General features: G+C 41.5%; 3 protein-coding genes across 3 annotated transcripts; all 3 read right to left on the bottom strand.

Annotated features, from left to right (window-relative positions):
- Nucleotides 1-72: 72 nt before the first annotated feature.
- On the bottom strand, nucleotides 73-4,366 carry LOC102775803 (GTPase IMAP family member 7-like). The gene is made up of 2 exons (XM_035916289.2): nucleotides 4,229-4,366; nucleotides 73-1,080 (listed from the first exon to the last, which is right to left on the bottom strand). The coding sequence occupies exons 1-2, from the start codon at nucleotides 4,233-4,235 to the stop codon at nucleotides 302-304; spliced, it is 786 nt and encodes a 261-aa protein (XP_035772182.2). The 5' UTR covers nucleotides 4,236-4,366; the 3' UTR covers nucleotides 73-301.
- A 6,269-nt stretch (nucleotides 4,367-10,635) lies between these two features.
- Nucleotides 10,636-12,433, bottom strand: LOC148104112 (GTPase IMAP family member 9-like). The gene is made up of 4 exons (XM_087838253.1): nucleotides 12,429-12,433; nucleotides 11,561-12,115; nucleotides 10,861-11,005; nucleotides 10,636-10,734 (listed from the first exon to the last, which is right to left on the bottom strand). Exons 1-4 carry the CDS (start codon nucleotides 12,431-12,433, stop codon nucleotides 10,636-10,638), a joined length of 804 nt encoding a protein of 267 aa, XP_087694379.1.
- A 489-nt stretch (nucleotides 12,434-12,922) lies between these two features.
- LOC102800255 (nuclear factor 7, ovary-like) lies at nucleotides 12,923-19,093 on the bottom strand. Its single transcript, XM_035916288.2, has 10 exons — nucleotides 19,061-19,093; nucleotides 17,811-18,041; nucleotides 17,633-17,726; nucleotides 17,429-17,524; nucleotides 16,417-16,650; nucleotides 16,115-16,262; nucleotides 15,795-15,821; nucleotides 15,407-15,471; nucleotides 14,868-14,990; nucleotides 12,923-14,503 (listed from the first exon to the last, which is right to left on the bottom strand). Exons 2-10 carry the CDS (start codon nucleotides 18,035-18,037, stop codon nucleotides 14,117-14,119), a joined length of 1,401 nt encoding a protein of 466 aa, XP_035772181.2. The 5' UTR covers nucleotides 18,038-18,041; nucleotides 19,061-19,093; the 3' UTR covers nucleotides 12,923-14,116.
- Nucleotides 19,094-20,722: the final 1,629 nt, after the last annotated feature.

Genomic DNA, 20,722 nt, shown 5'->3' with positions numbered 1-20,722 from the left:
ATGCACACAAAGTTGTGAAATCATCTAACTCTACACTGGGCTACATATTGAAATCTCTTGTGACTGTATATGTTCACATTTGAGACTGACTGCAGAGAACCCAGAGCTGCAAAAATTTAAAAGTGATGCATTTTAAACATTTTTGTGTACTCAACAATGTCTGATATCAAATAATGACTTTATTTGTAAGGAGGCATTAGCTGATGACAGATGGCAGCAAAGCACGTGATGTCAGTAAAATAACTTAAAATAGTTGAATGTTTTGCTCCAGTGACTCAGAAAGGCGTTTGTGCTGCTGAAGCTACTGAATCATAACTGCTACAGTTTTGAAGCTTCTATAAAAGAAGTATGCTCCTATTAGCAGCGCTACATTGCAAAAGACTTTCACTGATGTTCTCCTTGCATTTCTTTTAATAAATGTGACGACCCTGGGGAGAAAGGCTGTTGACTGTATGTGTCTCTTCAGGACCTCAGAGGTGTAGCAGCCTCCTTCATTTCCCTTCACCATGTTCTCTATTGTGTTGAGCAGCTGTGTCACCTGGAAGCGGTTGTTCTCATATTCATGCTGCTGGTTGCTGTTGTTCCAGTATTGATTATCGACGACGTGACACCGACCGCCACACTTCTCCACCAGATCTTTCAGATGCTTTTCTTTTTTGATGAATGCCTCAATTTTCATTCCTTCAGATAACTGGGAGCCACATGTGAAGACAACTGCAGAATATTTAAAAACGTCTGCAGAAAAATATTCTTCGATCTTTCTAATGACAGCCATCTCCTGCTCTGTGAATTTCTCCACTCTGAGCACGATGAGAAAAGCGTGAGGACCAGGAGGGCACTCTGCGATGCTCCTCTGTATCTCACGCTTCAGCTCCCACTCTGACATTTCTGGACTGAAGAAACCAGGAGTGTCGATCACAGTGAGGTGTCTCCCGCTGACAGATCCAGATGTTGCTGCTTCACAAACTGCTTGTGAGTCTGAAAAATATTTGACTTCGAACACATTCTTTCCAAATATGGTGTTAGCCAGGCTGCTCTTCCCAATTCCAGTTTTTCCCAGCAGGACGATCCTCATTGTGTCTGGCAATAAGACACACACACAAAAATCACTATTATCAACAATGTGCATTTTCTTATTCTTTATGAATGTCACTGTTCTTAACTGTGCTGTTCAAAAACCAGCACGAAAACTCTGCTTTGTGAAATTTGCTTTGTGAACTACTTTAGGGTAATTAGTACCAAAAATCATATCCTCTGTGTACAGACACACATAAGTATTCATTAGAAGAGAAAACATTCAGAAACAGAAATGCCATCATATATAACACCACTCACAGTACAGAGTTTAAAGTGTTAATACCCAAATTTCATGTTTTTCATTTTATCCTGACTGAATAATTCACTTAAATGGTTAATGACAAATATGAAAGGGCAGCCAGTTAAATTCTCAGTGTCAAACTTTTACCTGTGTCTTCTTCTGTTACAGATTACCTGGTGATTTTCTGGAGGAGGAACTGAGAGGCGACATGTTGTGGAAGGACTTGATATGGAACTATGTGTGTGGACCTGCAACTGCACTAACTGGAAAACATTTGCTTGGATTTTTGTCATTTTCTTATTGTAAATAAATTGTGTTGTAAATACGCATTTTACACAGGAGTTTTGCATTTGAGTCCCTATTCATTCATCTGATGACAAATTCAGATATACTTAGAATAATGATTAACAGCAAAAGGTTGTGACTTCCTGTACAAGATATTTAATAAGAAGATAAAGAAGTACAATTGTTACTTAATATAACAAGTGATCATCCTAAAATATACCTTAAACTCTATTAGTAAAAATGGAAACCTCAAAGATTGTAAAATGTAGGTGTAACTTACATTTTCACATTTTATTTTGACATTTTTCAGAGAGTAAATGAGAGATACGTTTGTTTCCTGCTACTGCAGCTGCTGTTGTTACAGGTCAGTTATGAATTTTGAATGTATGACCTTTGAGTTGTCTTACTCAAGCATGAGAGGGCAATTTTATAGTATGCTACAAACTGTTTTAGTTAGAAACAAAGGAATAGTGGTGGTGGCAGGGTGGGCTATCATAGATTAGAAAATATGAGAAATACATTTAAAAATTAGCAAATCAGAATAGAAAATATGTTTTGAATCAATATTTATTTCAGAGTTTAGTGTTGTGGATCAAAATAATGTGTTTTTAGTGATCAGATGGTATTTCACACACTTGTTAGTTTAATGCTGCTTTGTAAACAGGACGTGAGCGATTTAAAGAGGATCAAACCATTTTATTCAGACTGTTTCGGTAAACCTGTCTGAGGATCATTGACGAGGTACAGACATATGAACAGAGTGGCTCATTTTACAAAATGGCGGCACTAACAATAGAGCCCAAGTCAAAAGAAAGACATTAAATAGGCTAATACTAATAAGATTGTCAGGAAGAATATTATGATGTTCAGTTTCAAAGATAATTGTCAGGGTTCCTGGGTCGGTGACCCAGTGTTTTCAGTTTTGTCACATTTAGGTTATGTTGCCACATCAATGCTTTCACTTCCTGTTTTTCCCCGTGTCAGCTTGTCTCTCGTGTCATTAGTCAGATTATGTTCAGCCCTGTACTCACCTGTTTCCAATCATTGTCATCATTCAACCTGTGTATTTAAGTTCCTCGGTTTCACCAGTTCTCTGTCGTGTCATTGATGTTATGTTGTCGTTTCCGCCTGCGTTCAGCCAGCCAGCCATTCAGTCCGTCCGTCCTTCATTCATTCATTCATTCATTCATTCATTCAGTCAGTCGTCCAGCCAGCCAGCCAGCCATTTCCTACCTCTGTTCTGTTTGTTCACTGAATCGGCAATAAACACCAACCTTCACCTAACTATCCACGAGTCCTGCGTTTGGGTCACTTCCTCACCTCCACTCAGCAACCCCTGACACTAATCCTCTGTAAAAATGTGTTTCAACGATCTACCTTCTTATGCTGGGCATACACTGTGCGATTTTTTCAGTCGCATTATTCAGCTTCTGCTTAGGAAATTCGTAGGTCACGATGCAGGGTCTCACACTATACGGCCTGATGCCCTGATGCGACCTGAGTGCTCACACTGTGCGTCCATAACATGAAGCTTATAACACAAAATCTGTCTCTCGCTCTCCTTCTCTGCCTTTCACTCACACAGACACACTCGCACCATCAACTTTGCTAAATTGCTAATGAAAATCATTGACCAGCCGGCTTCAATTGAGTAGCAATGTCCATCCAACTATTTTCACGGTTGTTGCGGTCGTGATAATTTTGTGAGGCCACATCAAAAAGGCTCGGATGAGCTTGCCAAAGTTCTACAAGTTGTGCCTCCATGCTTGTGCCCAGCTTAAAGCTGGGCATACACAGTGCAATTTTTGGCCCATTTGAGCCGATTTTTCAGTCGTATGACCGTTTTGCCTTAATCTTGTGTCGTGCATCGTGTAGTATACTTGAGGTAACAACAAGCAATTAACACCTCACGACCAGCTCCCGATCATCAATCGCTTGGTCGCAAGAAAATCAAACTTGTTTGAAATCCTGTCAGCCCACGTGAGGGTGTCAACGCAGCCTTTCACACTGCGCACGCGCAAACACATAAACGCCTGTGAAAAAGACGAGTAGCACGGTAGTGCAGCGTGTGATCTGGACACAAGCGATGGAGACACTTGTAGAACTTTGGAAAGCTCATCCGAGCCTTTTTGATGTGGCCCCACAAAATTATCACGACCACAACAACCGTGAAAATAGTTGGATTTACATTGCTGCTCAATCACAGCTGCCTGATCAATGTTTTTCATTAGCAATTTAGCAAAGTTGATGGTGGTGGTGTGTGTCTGTGTCTGTGTGAGTGAAAGACAGAGAAGGAGCGCGAGGGACAGATTTTGTGTTATAATCTTCATGTTATGGAGGCACAGTGTGAGCACTCAGATCGCATCAGAGCATCGGGCCATATAGTGTGAGACCCTGCATCGTGGCCTATGAACTTCTAACCCCTGCGAGTCAATCGTGCAGTTTGAGCAGGAGCAGAATAACGCGACTGAAAAAAATCGCACAGTGTATGCGCAACTTTAGTCAAAGTAAAAGATATGAAAGATTATGAGAACCCAGAAGTCTCCGTTATTGATTCTCATGTCCTGAGTAAGCGTTGAGTGTTAGCAGAGAACAACACAAAGGAGTAAATCACTGAAAACTCACCATCCATGATGAAAAGAAATGCAGTATGCAGACAAATCAGGTTGACTTCAGGTTTTGTGTCGTCCTTTGTTTATTTGTTGCTTCTTGTTGTCTGCTCTTGTGCGCTCCACGGTTAAACTGGCTCAATGACAATTTTGTTTCACTTTCGTTTTGACTGCACTCCACAAGTGAAGTCAGTGAACCACCCACAGATAAAAAAGAGGAACAGGCTGTTTTTTTCCACTCGTTTATTGTCCTTCTTGTTAGGTTTCCAAAGTTTATTCAACAGTTCATGTCTGCATACAAAATAGAGTACAACTTTCATATTATTCTTATCTTTGTACTGCTCCTGTACAAAAATACACTGGATCGATGTGTTTCATAATAAAAGACTTGATTCACATAGTCAGGAGTTTCATTTATGTTTGTAAATCTGTGGTTTTTATTGCTTCGGTGACCTTGAGTCCACGAGGTTTTATAAGATGAGGGAGCAGGCTGTTTGTTGTACTAATATTGTCATATGTATATATGTGTCGAGCACCACAAACCCAATCTGAAATCAGTGATTTGAATCTCATCTTGTCCAAGCGTGTTCAATTAAAGGTTTGCAAACTTTATAGGAAAAAATGGTTCTACCGTACAGTAAGGCTACACCTGTAAAACACGTGTGACTGTAATATAGATAACCTGAGAAAACATTAAAATTCCCTCAAGTAGTGTAATGCATTTTGTCTTTTATGGCTGTTGACGTCTTCATTTTCATAACTGTATTTTCTGCTTCACTTGTTACCTTTATTATTATAATTGTTATCCCGGAGCAATTAAACACATTAATTAAGCTAGATAATCAAATCTCTATTTCTAACAGTTAAAAAAATTAAACCATAAACTGTTAGTATCTTCCTTTTATTTAGCTTTTTCTCCGCTTTAATGTTGTCTCATTTTATTTTGTCTTTCTGTAAAATGGAACACATTTATTTGAAATGGACCAAGTTACACCAGTGTTATAACATATACCTTTTCTTATAAAAATCTCTCTGTTAAACTTGTTTGTTTTCAAAAACGTTATTACAATCAAATATATCAAATGCGGTAAAAAAAAAAAACAGTAGCTGTTGATTGGAATGATATAACTATATTGAAATGTATACAATAAACAAACAGGAATATAAAATGTAACAGAACAGAATAAAATATGTAGTATATGTTTATATAAGCCAGCAAATAAAACTAATGTAATGAAACAGAAGTAGTTATTTAGTATTACTTTGTTGTATTTAAAATTTACATTTTTAGCATTAAAAACACAGATACTGTCACGGACCCGGCTCTGGAGGACTCAGGGGTCCGTGAGCAGTGGTTATTATTGTTGTTGTTATTATTATTACGACTATTATTTGGGGTCTGTGTCGTCTACTGTTCTGTCCACGTTTGTATGTAGAGTGCGTGTGTCTGCTTCTCTCTCTCCCCCCGGTCCTCGGGGCTGTTGACGGAAGCGCGCGTCGTGGGAGAGGCGTGTCCGGGCGACTGTCGTCACTGGGAGTCCCTCTTTGCTGTTGCAGCTGATTACCTGACCAGCTGGTGGTAATCATCCCTGCCGGCTAGGAAGAGGTATTTAACCTGGACTCGCGGCGACAGTCGACGTGGGATTATTACTCTTGACCGCTATAGTCTATGCTAGGCGTGTGGTCTTGGTAGTCGGCTAGCGTGTGTGGCTAATTGTGGTTTTTCCTTCTTCCTCCAGGAAAGTCGAGCGAAGAAGCGAGTTGGGGAGCACACAAACTAAGGGAGCTACAGCACGGGACGCACTGGCAAATTACATCTCTGAGTTAATTGTTGGACTTACCTGTCTATTCACTGTAATTAAAGTGCACTGTGGCATCGCAGAGTCCTGCGTTTTGGGTCCTACTTTCCTCATCCCCACGGTCTGCCAGCCAGACCGTGACAGAATAATAGACGACACAGACCCTAAATAATAGTCGTAATAATAATAATAACAACAACAATAATAACCACTGCTCACGGACCCCTGAGTCCTCCAGAGCCGGGTCCGTGACAGATAAATACAGATGCAAACAAAGAAATGGTTAAATTGAACAGTAAAAAAAAATCTAGGTTGTGGGTGTACACAAACACACAACACAAAAAATACTTTTATTGTCACTAAGATAAAATATAACTAACTTACAATAATTATGCTGTGCAATCAAGTGTGGAGCATCTTTTTTCTTGCCATAACCCCGGGCTTCAAGTCCATCCCTCCAGAATCATGGCAGCTGTGGTTTGGCAGTACCAATGGGCAAAGTACTGCTGGTGTGTGGTAGGGTCCCTCTCCTGCTGACACTGTTTACACATGATTGTATTAGTCTTCCTTACACAACTCCTCTTCGTTTACCCAATGTGTTTCTCATCCTTTATTTCCTTTTATAAAACTGCTAGGTGGTGTGAGGCACATCTACCAGCAAAGCACATGCAGGTTGGTGAGGAAGAGAACAGGAGGAAGGAAGTGTAGTTTATGGTACTGGCAGGAGAGGTTGTGGAGCTGGGTGGGTTCAAGAACCAGAAAATGACAGCAAGGAAATGGAGCCAGTTGCTGGGGTCCCTTATACTCCTCACAGAGTTTGACAAAAAGGGCTTCACACACACGAGTAGAGTCAGGCCACTGTGCTGGGCATCTGCAATTGTAATAAAACCCATGAAAATGTTAATGCTGTCAATGTCAGCCCAGGACCCTTTAGGAAAAAAAGAGTGTAACTTCTTTGTTGAATAAAGGTTCATATTATTAAGAGGCATCAGTGTACAAAGTATTTATACAATAGCTTAATGTCATATTCTACAAATTACAAGCATTGTTTTGTACTCTCCAAGTGAAACAGTGATGTTTGTGGCCCTGAATCTCCATTTGGGAAGTTGAGTTGTGTCATTGATGGTATATGGTTCATTTCTTCTCATATTCAGACAAACACTCACATACATAAATTATATCAACACACTCCTTTTGACAAGACAAGACTGTAGTATTTTAATTTAAATAAATCTGTCATATTCTGTACTGCTTTGCATCCTTGAATATTATCTGGTCCTACTGAGCCCCAAAATATAAAAAAAAGCAGAGAAAACAATGTCAATCTGAAGCCATTACAGAGGGAAAAAGAAGAGATTGATGAAAAATGGAAACGTACATCATGACTGTTTCCTGCCGATGAGCTAAACAAAAAAAGGAAAGAAAAAGAACATACTTATGTTTACTACTAATAAATCACTGGATGTTATCAAATGAAATGACAATTGCGTAATAATAACAGGACATCAAAAACGTAAAATTTGGAAGCTTTGGTTTATTACTGTGCTAAATTAATTAAATAAAGACATTGACTCACACGATATCTGAGACACTGATGTAGTAAACCTATCTTTTCTCTTGTCAATACGGCAATTCTATTATTTTATTTAATCAAAGCTACAGGTTGGATGATGTCATTTCCAATCAGCAACGGAAGCTAACAAATATATATAACATACAGTGGGGCAAAAAAGTATTTAGTCAGCCACCGATTGTGCAAGTTCCCCCACTTAAAATGATGACAGAGGTCAGTAATTTGCACCAGAGGTACACTTCAACTGTGAGAGACAGAATGTGAAAAAAAAATCCATGATACGGTGACATGGTAGGATTTGTAAAGAATTTATTCGTAAATCAGGGTGGAAAATAAGTATTTGGTCACCTCAAACAAGGAAAATCCCTGGGTCTCACAGACCTGTAACGTCTTCTGTAAGAAGCTTTTCTGTCCCCCACTCGTTACCTGTATGAATGGCACCTGTTTGACCTCATCATCTGTATAAAAGACACCTGTCCACAGCCTCAACCAGTCAGACTCCAAACTCCGCCATGGCCAAGACCAAAGAGCTTTCGAAGGACACCAGGAAAAGAATTGTAGACCTGCACCAGACTGGGAAGAGTGAATCTACAATAGGCAAGCAGCTTGGTGTGAAAAAATCAACTGTGGGAGCAATCATCAGAAAATGGAAGACATACAAGACCACTGATAATCTCCCTCGATCTGGGGCTCCACGCAAGATCTCATCCCGTGGGGTCAAAATGATCATGAGAACGGTGAGCAAAGATCCCAGAACCACACGGGGGGACCTGGTGAATGACCTGCAGAGAGCTGGGACCAAAGTAACAAAGGTCACCATCAGTAACACACTACAACGGCAGGGAATCAAATCCCGCAGTGCCAGACGTGTTCCGCTGCTGAAGCCAGTGCATGTCCAGGCCCGTCTGAAGTTTGCCAGAGAGCACATGGATGATACAGCAGAGGATTGGGAGAATGTCATGTGGTCAGATGAAACCAAAGTAGAACTTTTTGGTATAAACTCAACTCGTCGTGTTTGGAGGAAGAAGAATACTGAGTTGCATCCCAAGAACACCATACCTACTGTGAAGCATGGGGGTGGAAACATCATGCTATGGGGCTGTTTTTCTGCCAAGGGGACAGGACGACTGATCCGTGTTAAGGACAGAATGAATGGGGCCAAGTATCGTGAGATTTTGAGCCAAAACCTCCTTCCATCAGTGAGAACTTTGAAGATGAAACGAGGCTGGGTCTTCCAACATGACAATGATCCAAAACACACCGCCCGGGCAACAAAGGAGTGGCTCCGTAAGAAGCATTTGAAAGTCCTGGAGTGGCCTAGCCAGTCTCCAGACCTCAACCCCATAGAAAATCTGTGGCGGGAGTTGAAAGTCCGTGTTGCTCGGCGACAGCCCCAAAACATCACTGCTCTTGAGAAGATCTGCATGGAGGAATGGGCCAAAATACCAGCTACTGTGTGTGCAAACCTGGTAAAGACCTATAGTAAACGTTTGACCTCTGTTATTGCCAACAAAGGTTATGTTACAAAGTATTGAGTTGTATTTTTGTTATTGACCAAATACTTATTTTCCACCCTGATTTACGAATAAATTCTTTACAAATCCTACCATGTGAATTCATGGATTTTTTTTTTTCACATTCTGTCTCTCACAGTTGAAGTGTACCTCTGGTGCAAATTACTGACCTCTGTCATCATTTTAAGTGGGGGAACTTGCACAATCGGTGGCTGACTAAATACTTTTTTGCCCCACTGTATATGATAACAGACCGTCACTGTTCACCGGACATTGAATATCTGACTGTCAAATGCAGGCCCATCTACCTACTTAGGGAGTTCACCGTTGTCATAATAAAAGCTGTTTACATACCACCAGATGCTAATGCTAATTCGGCGAGCACACTTCTGCACGCAAACATCAATAATAAACAGAGCATTTACCCTGATGCTGTACATATCGTAGCAGGCGACTTCAATCACGCAGACTTAAAAACAGCAATCACCAAACTCCACCAGCACATCAAGTGTGCCACCAGGGGTGACAAGATTCTGGAAAAAGTTTATTCCAACATCAAAATGGGCTACAGGGCCAGACCTCTGCCACATCTGGGTCAGTCTGACCACTTGTCACTGTTGCTAATACCTGCATATGCCCCTCTCAAGAAAACTGCTCCTATCATCACAAAGAATATTACCATATGGCCATAGGGTGCCTATCAGCAGCTGCAGGACTGTTTTGACAGGACTAAATGGGATATCTTTGAACATCAGGACCTGGAAATGTTCACATACAGTGTTCTCTGCTACATAAAACACTGTTACAGTAGACAAATGTATCCAGGCTTATCCCAACCAAAAGCCCTGGATGACCCGGGAGGTCAAACAGCTGCTGAAGGAGAGGAACATCGCGTTCAGGTCTGGCAACAGGGACCACTACACCGCAGCACGATCCAACCAGAAGAGATGCATCAGAGAGGCGAAGGTGGACTATAGGAGGAGGAGGACCATCTGGAGAGTAACAACAGCCGGCAGGTGTGGCAGGGCATCCAGCATGAATCTTAACAAGTGGTACTTTCCCCGGATGGGCAGAGCTCCTAACTCTGCCTGACGCTTTTCTGTGGCACAAAAGCACTATGGTCTCACCGTAGGAGGTAGGGTGCTGTCCCGCTGCTAACTAATCCTCTGGCCTCAAGCTAGTCCAGCAACAGCACAGCTCTCGCTGACTCTCCACGCACTGGCTGTTGTATGTCCTCGCCGCGTACTGGTAGACCAACCCGCACCAACGCCGTGCTCCGCTTGCGGCCGCCACTGCCTGCCACTATCTACTTCGCAATCTCTGCTGCTCTCCTGCTCCTGACCAGCCAGGCCCTCTTATTGGGCCTATGTGACCTCCCAGGTGTGCCAAGTTGTAATCAGGGAGGGGTGGAGTCTCTCCAGGACAAGTCAACAATAAATACAATAAAAGCATGCAATAAAACAAAAATAAAACACTATAGAATATTAAAATATTAACAATAATGCAACACAGCAACTCATGTCCGAAAAAAATCTAGTTAACTTGTCCATTTCCACCCCACCAGGGTGGTGGAAGAGCACGAGGTGAGGCGTACGCTGAGGGCCGTTAACTCGAGGAAGGTGGCGGGTCCTAATAGCTAAGCGAACATTGCCAGTGTACAATTTAACTGAGAATATCCACGGGCTCCACCGAGCCCCATGAGAACATAAGATGTAAAGTACGCTCCTGCGCCAAATAATCCCAGGGAAGCGAGGCCTCTCACTTCTTCCCCTTTTCTTTGTTCTTCCTCCTTTCTTCTCTTTAGCCTTTCTCCTTTGAGTTTCTTACACATCTTGTTGGTGTAGTGGTTTCCTCCATTGAAATCCACCATTTCATCTATTTCATCCAGAAGACTTTTGACTTGGTTTCTACTTTGTGTTATGATTCAGTGTTATGGATATTTTTGTTGTACTGTAGCATAGTTTGTGTCCTGTGTTATTGCTGCTATGTGAGTTCCAGGTGGAGGCTGACCATTGGTGGAGGACTGGGAGAGGCCGGCTATAAATGAGGACCCTTTTCAACCGGCACGCCATCTACTTCCTGTTCCCAACGAACTGTGCATGTGGCTGCATGTGAATTTGTATTCTGGAAGCTTTTGCCGTGTTGTAAATAGTTGTCGATATATATTTTTTTTACTTGGTAGCTGTAGGGGTGAGAAGCCATTTTTCTTTGGGAACCTTTTCTCCTGCTTTTGGTTAGGGAGGCAGGTAAGACAACTGTAATTTTCTTTTGGGGTTTTCTAGAGTTTTATTTTATGTTTATTGTTTTGGATATGCTCACCCGGATGCCCGCTACCTTTTGGGCCTTAATAAATTGACTGGCTGTTGTGAAATCCGTGGCAGTTGTCTTTTTGGTTTGTCTTCCTTGAGAGCAGGGAGTGTGGGGGCATTTCTCCTTATTTTTATTTTCCTTATGTTGCACGCCGGTTTTCCCTGGGCTGGGGTGTAACATAACGATTGTTGATGAGTGAACGGTACCTTCCTCCGCACTGGTTTATCAGTCGTTGTAGATGTTTACTTTCTTTCACGTAGTCTTTCACTGACTTGTTATCCCACAGCAGGTCCCTGTGCATAAACAGAACTACGACGTAGGTGGAGGCATCTTCACCAAAGTTGTCTCGAATCCACTTCACAGCATCGCGTTCCTCTTGCGTGAACCTCGACTTGTGGCTCACCGCTAAAAGAAAAGCGTGGGGTCCGGGAGCCGACAGTTCGACACACTCCTCGATTTTTGTTTTCACCTCGTCTCGCGTTTTGGTCGTGTCAAACAGCCCCGGAGTGTCGATCACAGCGATTTTTCTTCCGACTTCGCCCTCTACCTCTTTTCTTAGACAGCCGTCGGTGACAGACTTGGGCAAAACATCCTCTTTGAAAGCATTCGCATCCCCCCAGGATGGTGTTTCTGGACGCACTCTTTCCCGCCACGATCGCCCTACGATCGAATGTGGGTTGGGGTGGTAAAATACCGCATCGCGATTACTAAGGGATCACAGAGTACCCACGGAACACAGAGCGCCCGAGGTCCCAACTTAGGCCTGTTTACGCATAACTCGGGGCTCATCCGCCTAAGCGCTCGCCAGCGAGAAGCAGGAGAACCGAGAAGAAGGAGGACTGGGAGGCAGGGAGAGTCCGAGGTCATCACTTAGGCCGGTTTACGCGAACACTGCCGAGAAGGAGACGACGATGATGATGATGTGAAGTTGTGAGTTGTTTGCTCTGGCGGTTCGGGGTCCCTCCAGACTCCAGTGTTTGCCATCATAACTTATGAATGTGGGTTGGGGTGGCGAAATACCCCATTGCGATCACTAAAGTGTCACAGAGTACCAACGGAGGACGGAGCGCCCGCGGTCCCCACTTAGGCCGGTTTACGCAAACACTCTTGAGAAGGAGACGGTGATGATGATGATGATGATGATGTGAAGTTGAGAGTTGTTGCCGTGGCGCTTGGGGGTCCCTCCAGACCCCAAGGTTTGCTATCGTAACGTACGCGATCGATGGAGGGTTACAGCCGCTTAGGTGCCTTTGTCCGACGTCGTGATGAGACCCGCTATACCCAGTGTCCGCCTGACCCCCATCCGCCCCCACCCCGAGCCAGAGCCCTGTTTCGCGACGAGACCTGGGTCCGTGCTGCCGGGGTCTGCGTGACACCCCCCCCCCCCCCCCCCCCCCTTCTTTTATCCAGGCCGCACAAGGGTTAATTCTACCTTTAGAATTTGTCTAAACTCTGCGTTGGGATAAAAACTGCAAGTTAAAAGAACACAGCAGACTCTCAGGGATTCCGTTCACATTTATTTCAGCTTAAATACGTCACAATAATTAAAATTTTTACAATAATGAGAAGTAATTATATATACTTGATATCTTAGGCGCTATTAAATTCCGTACTTTTGAATTCTTTTGGCGACAGAGAAAGACTGGACTGGAGTGGTCAAGCTCAAAAAAGAATCTTTATTTTTACACTTCCGCAAATGGAGACCCGCCACACGAACACACAAGCTCAGATCTGAAAGCATTAGAAGCCAGCATGGTTATATAGTTCTGCTGCACGTCACACACACACACAGTTTATTTAGTTTTTCTATACTTCCTGTTTTCTGCACAAGACGTGCAGTCTACTCTGTGACTTTTGGCATACATTCTAACTCAAAAGGGCGTATTCCTACACTGGGCTCTCTAAAACAATATAAACAAAAAATAAGCATTAAGAATATATATTTATATCGTAACAACACACAAGCTATACTGATGTTAATATACTACTGTGGTGCTATGTGCCGACCCTCCCCAAGCCTGGTTCTGCCGGAGGTTTCTTCCTGTTAAAAGGGAGTTTTTCCTTCCCACTGTCGCCAAAGTGCTTGCTTATAGGGGGTCATATGATTGTTGGGTTTTCTCTGTATGTATTATTGTAGGGTCTACCTTACAATATAAAGCGCCTTGATAGAGGCATCTGGTTGGAGTCATAAAGTTATTTTAAATCAGGTTTTGAGCTATAATCTAAGTTATACCATATTAATAAATTACCAAAGAATGAGTAGTGTAAAAATGTAGGCAGGATTCATGCAGTGCTATCCACCGTAGTGATCGTGTATAGGTGCATCTTATAGTTCCTAAACCATCACTAATGTGTCATTGTCAGATAACTGTGGACTTATCAGTGGAAGTTTTATCCTCATTTACATACATTTGTCCTACCTTAGTAGACATAAGTGGATGGTTCAGATGAACCCTTGCTTGGGTCTTTAGCTCTTTTTAAAAACCTCTTTATAGATATCATCAGGAAGATTAAGAGACATTAGCAAACCTCGTGGTTTAACTATGACTTTTGACTGGAATAAATAAATAATATGCCCAAACACCTTGCAGGAGCTAAGCTTGGTCTTTCGTTCTGCTCCCAGTGTTTGCATTTACAGATTACAACTTATCCAGACAATGAATGTGGATGCTCTCAAGGTTTTAAAAAGGATCCTCCGAGTCTCTCGCTCAACGTGCTGAAGTGTCTACAGTGATCCCAGCCTCGATCGGGCAGATAACCAGCTGGCCCGTGTTCTTCCCATTGTCATGTATGCAGGGGTTAAAGTACGGATACAGCGGCTCAGTGAAAGTGAGCCCGCTGTAAGTATAAATGTGAGTCTTTGCCTCTGTGTTGTAGAAGGACACCGAGCCTTCTTCATAGTCCAGGAATATACCGACTTTCTGAGGAATTTCTTTAAGGTGAAGAGTGACGGCGGGCCCAGCGCAGGCGCACAGGCTACCACCGTTACGTCGGCATATCGCCCAGTAACCGTTATCAGGGCAAACTGTGATGGCGCCCTTCCTGTTGATGGACTCCCGGGCCACCCCAAGATCCCAGTCTGTTTTATCCCCAACCTGAAACACAAAGAAGGACAAAAATGATGCTAGACTGCAGAGTAGAGCTTCATTTCTTTAGGTTGCTTTTTAAATGATAATACATTTTTTACTGACAGTAAACGCAGCAGATATAAAATCAGAAGTGAACATCATGTAGCCACCAGGGGGCGTAAAGAGTTTTATTTTCCTGCTTATTTAGATCATATACATTATACAGTCCTAGTCACAGGTTGTGTCGTGGTGTTCATGTGTAATTTTCTTTGGTGTATTTTAACCCAAATCTTACTCTAAATAAAGCTGTTGTGTTCCACTTTGGATAATATTCACACTGATCACAACTATAAGCTGTTTAGCAGTTATTTATTTTATCCTTTTATCCTACCTGAACCACCCAGTAACGTTTCCCAGATGTGAAGCTTTGTTTTCCCAGCACGGCGACGCAGGAGTTGAACCTGCGGGGGTCGTCAGGTAGCGGGGTCGTCCACTGCTGGTAGCTCATGCTCACCTGTGGATTGCCACAATCACATTCATTCACAACAACTACTGATGCCGTACTTGTCATTATTTTGCATCTTACTGACTTCTGGGCCACTAGTTTCCGTCATTTTAGTTCCTGCATAATATTTGTCATCCATTAGCTGTTGTCTGTAATTCACAGACTCTAATTTCACAGACAAGGAATGCAATTTCCCAATAATAGGTGTTGTAATAAGTGTTTTCCCAATAATATTACAGGGCTAAACTGAACTAGGTGTGTATAACTAACTAAGCAAATGACTTTACACTTAATTCTACAAACAGCTGCACATGTATCAACACTTTGTTGGATCATTTTTTACAGCAGGACAAGACTTTGTTTAACTCCGAGCTCTTGTTAAGGTGTTACAGTCAGGAATCATGCAGCTGATAATTACAGCTCACCTTTTTATTATCCGGGGACAGGACCACCCAGCCAGCAGCAGTAGCAGGATCCAGAGTTACATCCACTGGAGACAGAGACAGAAAAAAAAACACATAAAAAGATTTGCTATTTCATATTTATTCAAATTTTCAGGATTAAAGAAATAATATGAAAAAATAACCCTGTTGTTTTGAAGCATATTGTTACTGAAGTCACCTTTTTTGGCAACAGAGTATCTGTATTCTGAATCTTGTACATGTATGAAGATTATTTGAATAAGTGTGTAGAGCCACTTTCTTTCTACTGACATCAGTAAAAGTCTTTATTAGATATGGTGGTGACAAATTTTCAATCTTGTGTAATCCATATAACGTAATCACAATATAAATATCATATCCATACACATACCTGCATATTTATTCATCTTGTTTACCTCTGCAAAAGATCAGAAAAGAAACTGTGTCATTTTAGTTTCATTAAACATTAACGTAGAACAATTAAAATATTCACGAATATTTTAGCGAATGTTACAAGATTTATTTTTGCACCCTAAGTGTATCACTAAAGTTAGTTATGTGCAGACTTATAGTGTAAAATATGATATAAATATATATGCAATACAAAAAGTGGCAGGATTGTGATCAAACCAAAGGAACCGGTGATGCAAAGAAAGTCTTGTGTTCTAAAATCAGAGACTATAATGTCATGTCATCATAAGGATTACAGACCCTCTGCACACAGCTTCCTCTCCAGTTCCTGGCAGATGTCGACCAGTTTGGAGAAATTTCTCCTCACAGTCCGTGCGTAGCTCTCCGATTGGACTCTGACGTCAGCCCAGTGCTTGACGGACATCGGAGCATCCAGATGTAAAAAGTTCTAAAACAGCATCAGTGACAGAAATGAGCACAAATAAATGATTTCACTAACAAGCAGACAGGCCAGTTTGTATTCATATCATATTACAATCGCTTTAGATGCTTTAAACTTGCTTGGCTGCGCAGAAATATTAAACATAAATACTGATTCTGACCTGCTGGAGTTGAACTGGGTTCTCAATGTGCTCCAGGAGGTGCAGCTCACTGCGTCTCTTCTGCAGCTCATTGATCTCCTGGCTGATCTCCTTGAGAAGCTCCTCTGCTCTCTTCTCAGCCACCTCCTGCTTCCGTTCGATCTCCTCGATGAGCAAAGCCTGGTTTCTCTCAATGGCACTTACCATCATTGTGGCAGCCTGAACGCTGGCCTGTATCTCTCTTTCTTTATTTCTCTGCAGATATGAAATGAGTTTAATTAATATGTGAAATATGTTAAAATGCACCACCTTTGTACTTTGCTACCCCTTCTTCAATGAAATGCAAAACAAATTAAACTTAGGGAAAAACTGCTTATGTACGATGATTCTTATTAATATGCCCATAATTTAACACATTTCCCCCCAAAAGAAGACATAACTTCAAAAAGAAGATGACCTCAGTGAGACCAGCCTGCAGTCCTCTGATAACAGTGGATCTATTGTCCCAACCCACCTCCAGCCTTGCTTTTCCATGTCTCTTTATGTCTACATAATGAAGGTTTATTATATCAATAAAAACAACTAATAAAAGTTTAAAAGAGCTCTTAAAACAGAGTCACGCTGCCATATATGAATTACTAAAGATGGAAAAATACTTTGCCTGAAGTAATCCTGACTTTAGAAGATATGCAAGGATTTTAGCTTTTGAGTTTCTATAGTTACGCTGCCCTGTAATCAGAGTCTTTTGTGCACAAGGTTACTTACACTCTGCATGGATATAATAGCAGGATAAACTGCAAATAAAAACCAAAAGTGGATTCCAGGCTTGAAAAGTGAAGCTAATGCATTTTTTAAAATGACCAGCAGGGGGAGTCTCCTCTTTTTAAATACAGTCTACATGAAGCAGAACAACACTGCTGTTTTTCTTCTGGTGTGAGCTTCTCCAAACAAATTAGTTGAAGTTTTGTTTCTTAGAGAGCAAACAGGCCGAGAAATGTTCATGTCTGTAAATGATTAAAAAGGCAATGCTCACTTTGCTCAGCTCCATTGACTGTTTGATCTCCTCGGTCTTTCTGATTCGGATCTGGATCATCTGTTGATACTGCTCTTGGGTCTTCTTTATCCGAGTCTGCAGAAGTTGAAGTCGAAAACATGTATTTTACATCTTGGATCATCTGGAGTTCCTTACAAGATAATCCATGAGCATCGTTATATTTTAACCACTTCTTTCTCCCACCTTGATCTTGATGTCCTTCTCTTCTCCAGACGTGGATGGCTGTTGTGGAATGATGGGTCTCTTTGGTTTGAATCCTGGCATTTCCTTTAATAAGCTATAAGATGATGATGTACATCCGATTAGTTTCAATCAAATGTGCTAAAACGTTGAAATAAAGCACTAGTTACAGTCAACCAACCTTTGAAATCTTTCAGTGATTTCTTTTAAGGCCCAATTCACCCTGAGTTCGGGGCGACTTCTGAAGGATTCTTTGCACAGCGGACAATCCGACTTATGCGCCACATCCCAATAACGTTTGATGCACTCCAGGCAGAAATTGTGCCCACACGGGATAGAGACAGGGTTTTTGAAGATGCACAAACAGATGCTGCACTGAAATTGCTCTTCAGACAATGTGGAGGCCATGTTTCTGACAGAGAAATAACATTTTGTTACCCACACATGTTGAAATTCTTCTGTACACTATGGGATTTAAACTCTTTAGGTCAGATTGTAAAGATGCAGGTTTATAAATCTAAGTTTAAAAAAATCTAAATGGCAAACCAAGAAGACTAAAGGATATTTTTAAACATAAGTTAAAAGTAAAGCGTCCAGTGTGCCCTTTTCACTTATATTTCACAGAAAAGGGCAAAACACATGAAAGCTCATCATGCTGTAGCACAGAGAAAAGTGGACAGATTTATTTCAGATGCTTCTAAGACAACAACTATGTTTAAGTTTAATCTGCAGACTGCAAATATACAAGGGTTCACAAACAGAGTCTGAAGGTACATTTTTATGAATCTAATGGATTTACCAGTAAAGAGATCAAAAAATGGGCTGTGAAAGAGGCAATAGAAGGAGAAAATCTCAGACTTTTCATTGACTGAATTATTGACTACAATAATTTTCTTTGTAGTCAAATTTAAAATCAAAGAAATGCTCATTATTTCAGTGTAGATTAACAAAATTAAAAGAAAGACGTTTTGAGACAATGGGTAAAATTCAAATGAAAACAATATAAAGAGAAATTGTTTCTGAACCTTTTCTTACAATTTCATCACTATATTAACTATTTTACTCACTTACTTGAATTTTTCCCAATAAATCAGCCCTCAGCTCTTTATTAATGCATTTTATTTAGCCACTGCTCTCCCCTTACTGAGTTCTCTCTAACACTCCAGTCAACGTGTTAAAAAAGTAAAAGTAGTAGTAGTTGTTGCTCTAATTTAAAGATTGAAACCTGAAATTACATCCACAATACACACACCTACATTTTACACATCATCTGTGAGATATCCACTTTTACTATTTCTGTGCCTCTATTTAAAAATATTGCTGTCAATATTTGGATCAAAAGTCAGTCTATCTTGAAGAAAAGGCAGCTGATGTCTTGTTTCATGTATTTTTATTCTCTACGCTGTCTGCTTGGTATAAATAATCACTTACTTGTTTAGGTCAAGCAGGCAGACGGTCCTTGAAAGACGCAGAACGCAGAACGAATGCCCACAAAAACACGCTCATTTCTCTAAAAAGTAAAACACGGTACAAAGTTCCTCCCACAGTGGAATTTCCCAACGAGTTATACCGGTTTTTCTTGCACTCCCTGTTAGCTTTTCCTGGCATTTACTCTACATTTTAATTGCTGTTCGCTGTTGCAAATGTTTTTGTATGCAGTTATCAATTTAACTACAGATTAAATCCAAGCAATTAATAAATACAGGCTGGGAATGACAACAACGTGCGCTTTGGTGCAGAAATAATCGACCTTCCTATTGTCTTTCATTGGACATATGTTTCCTTTTATGATCAACATGAAAAGGGTTCAAACAGAAAATATTTATTCGTGGGCTAAAAATAGGCCTAAATTCAGCAATATAAACTTAATTAGAGTGTAAAAAACAATGCTTTGAGGGATCAGGTATATAATTCCTTAATGTAAATAATATAGTTTAAGACAAAACCCAAAGGAGGTCAATGGCACAGTCTCCAGAGCAGGGATGGGGAGTGAATATTCCCACGGGGTCACATGAGAAGCTGGGACTGTTGTGGAGGGCCACTGTCTATAAGCTTATTAGTGCAGACCTCAACAACAGTCCCAGCTTCTCATGTGACCCCGTGGGAAAATTCATATCCCCACCCCTGCCAGAGTCTTTGGACCCTGTTGTCAACTTTGTCCCTGTACTAAGCAGTTCAAGATTCAAGAGATTCAAAGCGTTTATTGTCATGTGTATAAAGAAAAGCATTTCTCTGTGCAATGAAATTCTTTCTCTGCTGTCCGCACACAGATGCTGGTTAAAATGTACAAATAGAACTAGAACAATGGAAATACAAATAGTATAAATAAATAAATGGAGACACAAATTGAAGTGTTAAATAGATTTGTGTGTAAAAGAGCTTAATAGAAAGAAAGTTTACTTTATTGATCCCCGTGGGGAAATTCCTCTCTGCATTTAAACCATTCACTCAGTGAAGCAGTGGGCAGTCATTGGGTGCCCGGGGAGCAGTGTGTAGGGACGGTACCTTGCTCAGGGGTACCTTAGAGTAGCTGTTCAGGGGAATCGAACCCCCAACCTTCCGATCATGGGGCCACCACTCTACCTACTGAGCTATCCCTGCCCATGCTGGTTTAATATGTAAGATGACATTATGTGCAAAAATTACTATGTTATCTTATATTATCTTGGGAAGAGGGATGATTGTTGTGGTCTTGAAGCATGTGGGGACGGTACTCTGGCTGAGGGAGAGGTTGAAGACGGGAGTGAGAACATCAGCCAACTCGTTAGCACATGCTTTAAGGACCCGTCCCGGGATGCTATCTGGTCCTGCTGCTTCAATACATTGAGGTCATCTAGCTGCTAGCAGACTGCCTGCAGAGCTGATGGTGCTGATGGTGGTCCTAAACTCTGTGATGTGCTGCAAGCCTTGCCACATCCGCCCAAGGTCAGCAGAAGAATAGAAGCCATCCAGCTTCTCTCTGTACTGCCTCTTGGCCGCTGTAATGGCTTTCCTCAGTCCATACCTCGCAGCTTTGTACTCTCATTGCCTGATCTAAATGTGAGAGACTGAGTACGCAGCATGTGTCGTACCTGACTGCTGATCCAGTCAACA

This window comes from Neolamprologus brichardi, chromosome 3 (genome assembly GCF_056152115.1).
Source record: "Neolamprologus brichardi isolate AB-2024 chromosome 3, ASM5615211v1, whole genome shotgun sequence".
Taxonomy (NCBI): domain Eukaryota; kingdom Metazoa; phylum Chordata; class Actinopteri; order Cichliformes; family Cichlidae; genus Neolamprologus; species Neolamprologus brichardi.
This window is presented reverse-complemented; position numbering and strand designations above follow the sequence as displayed.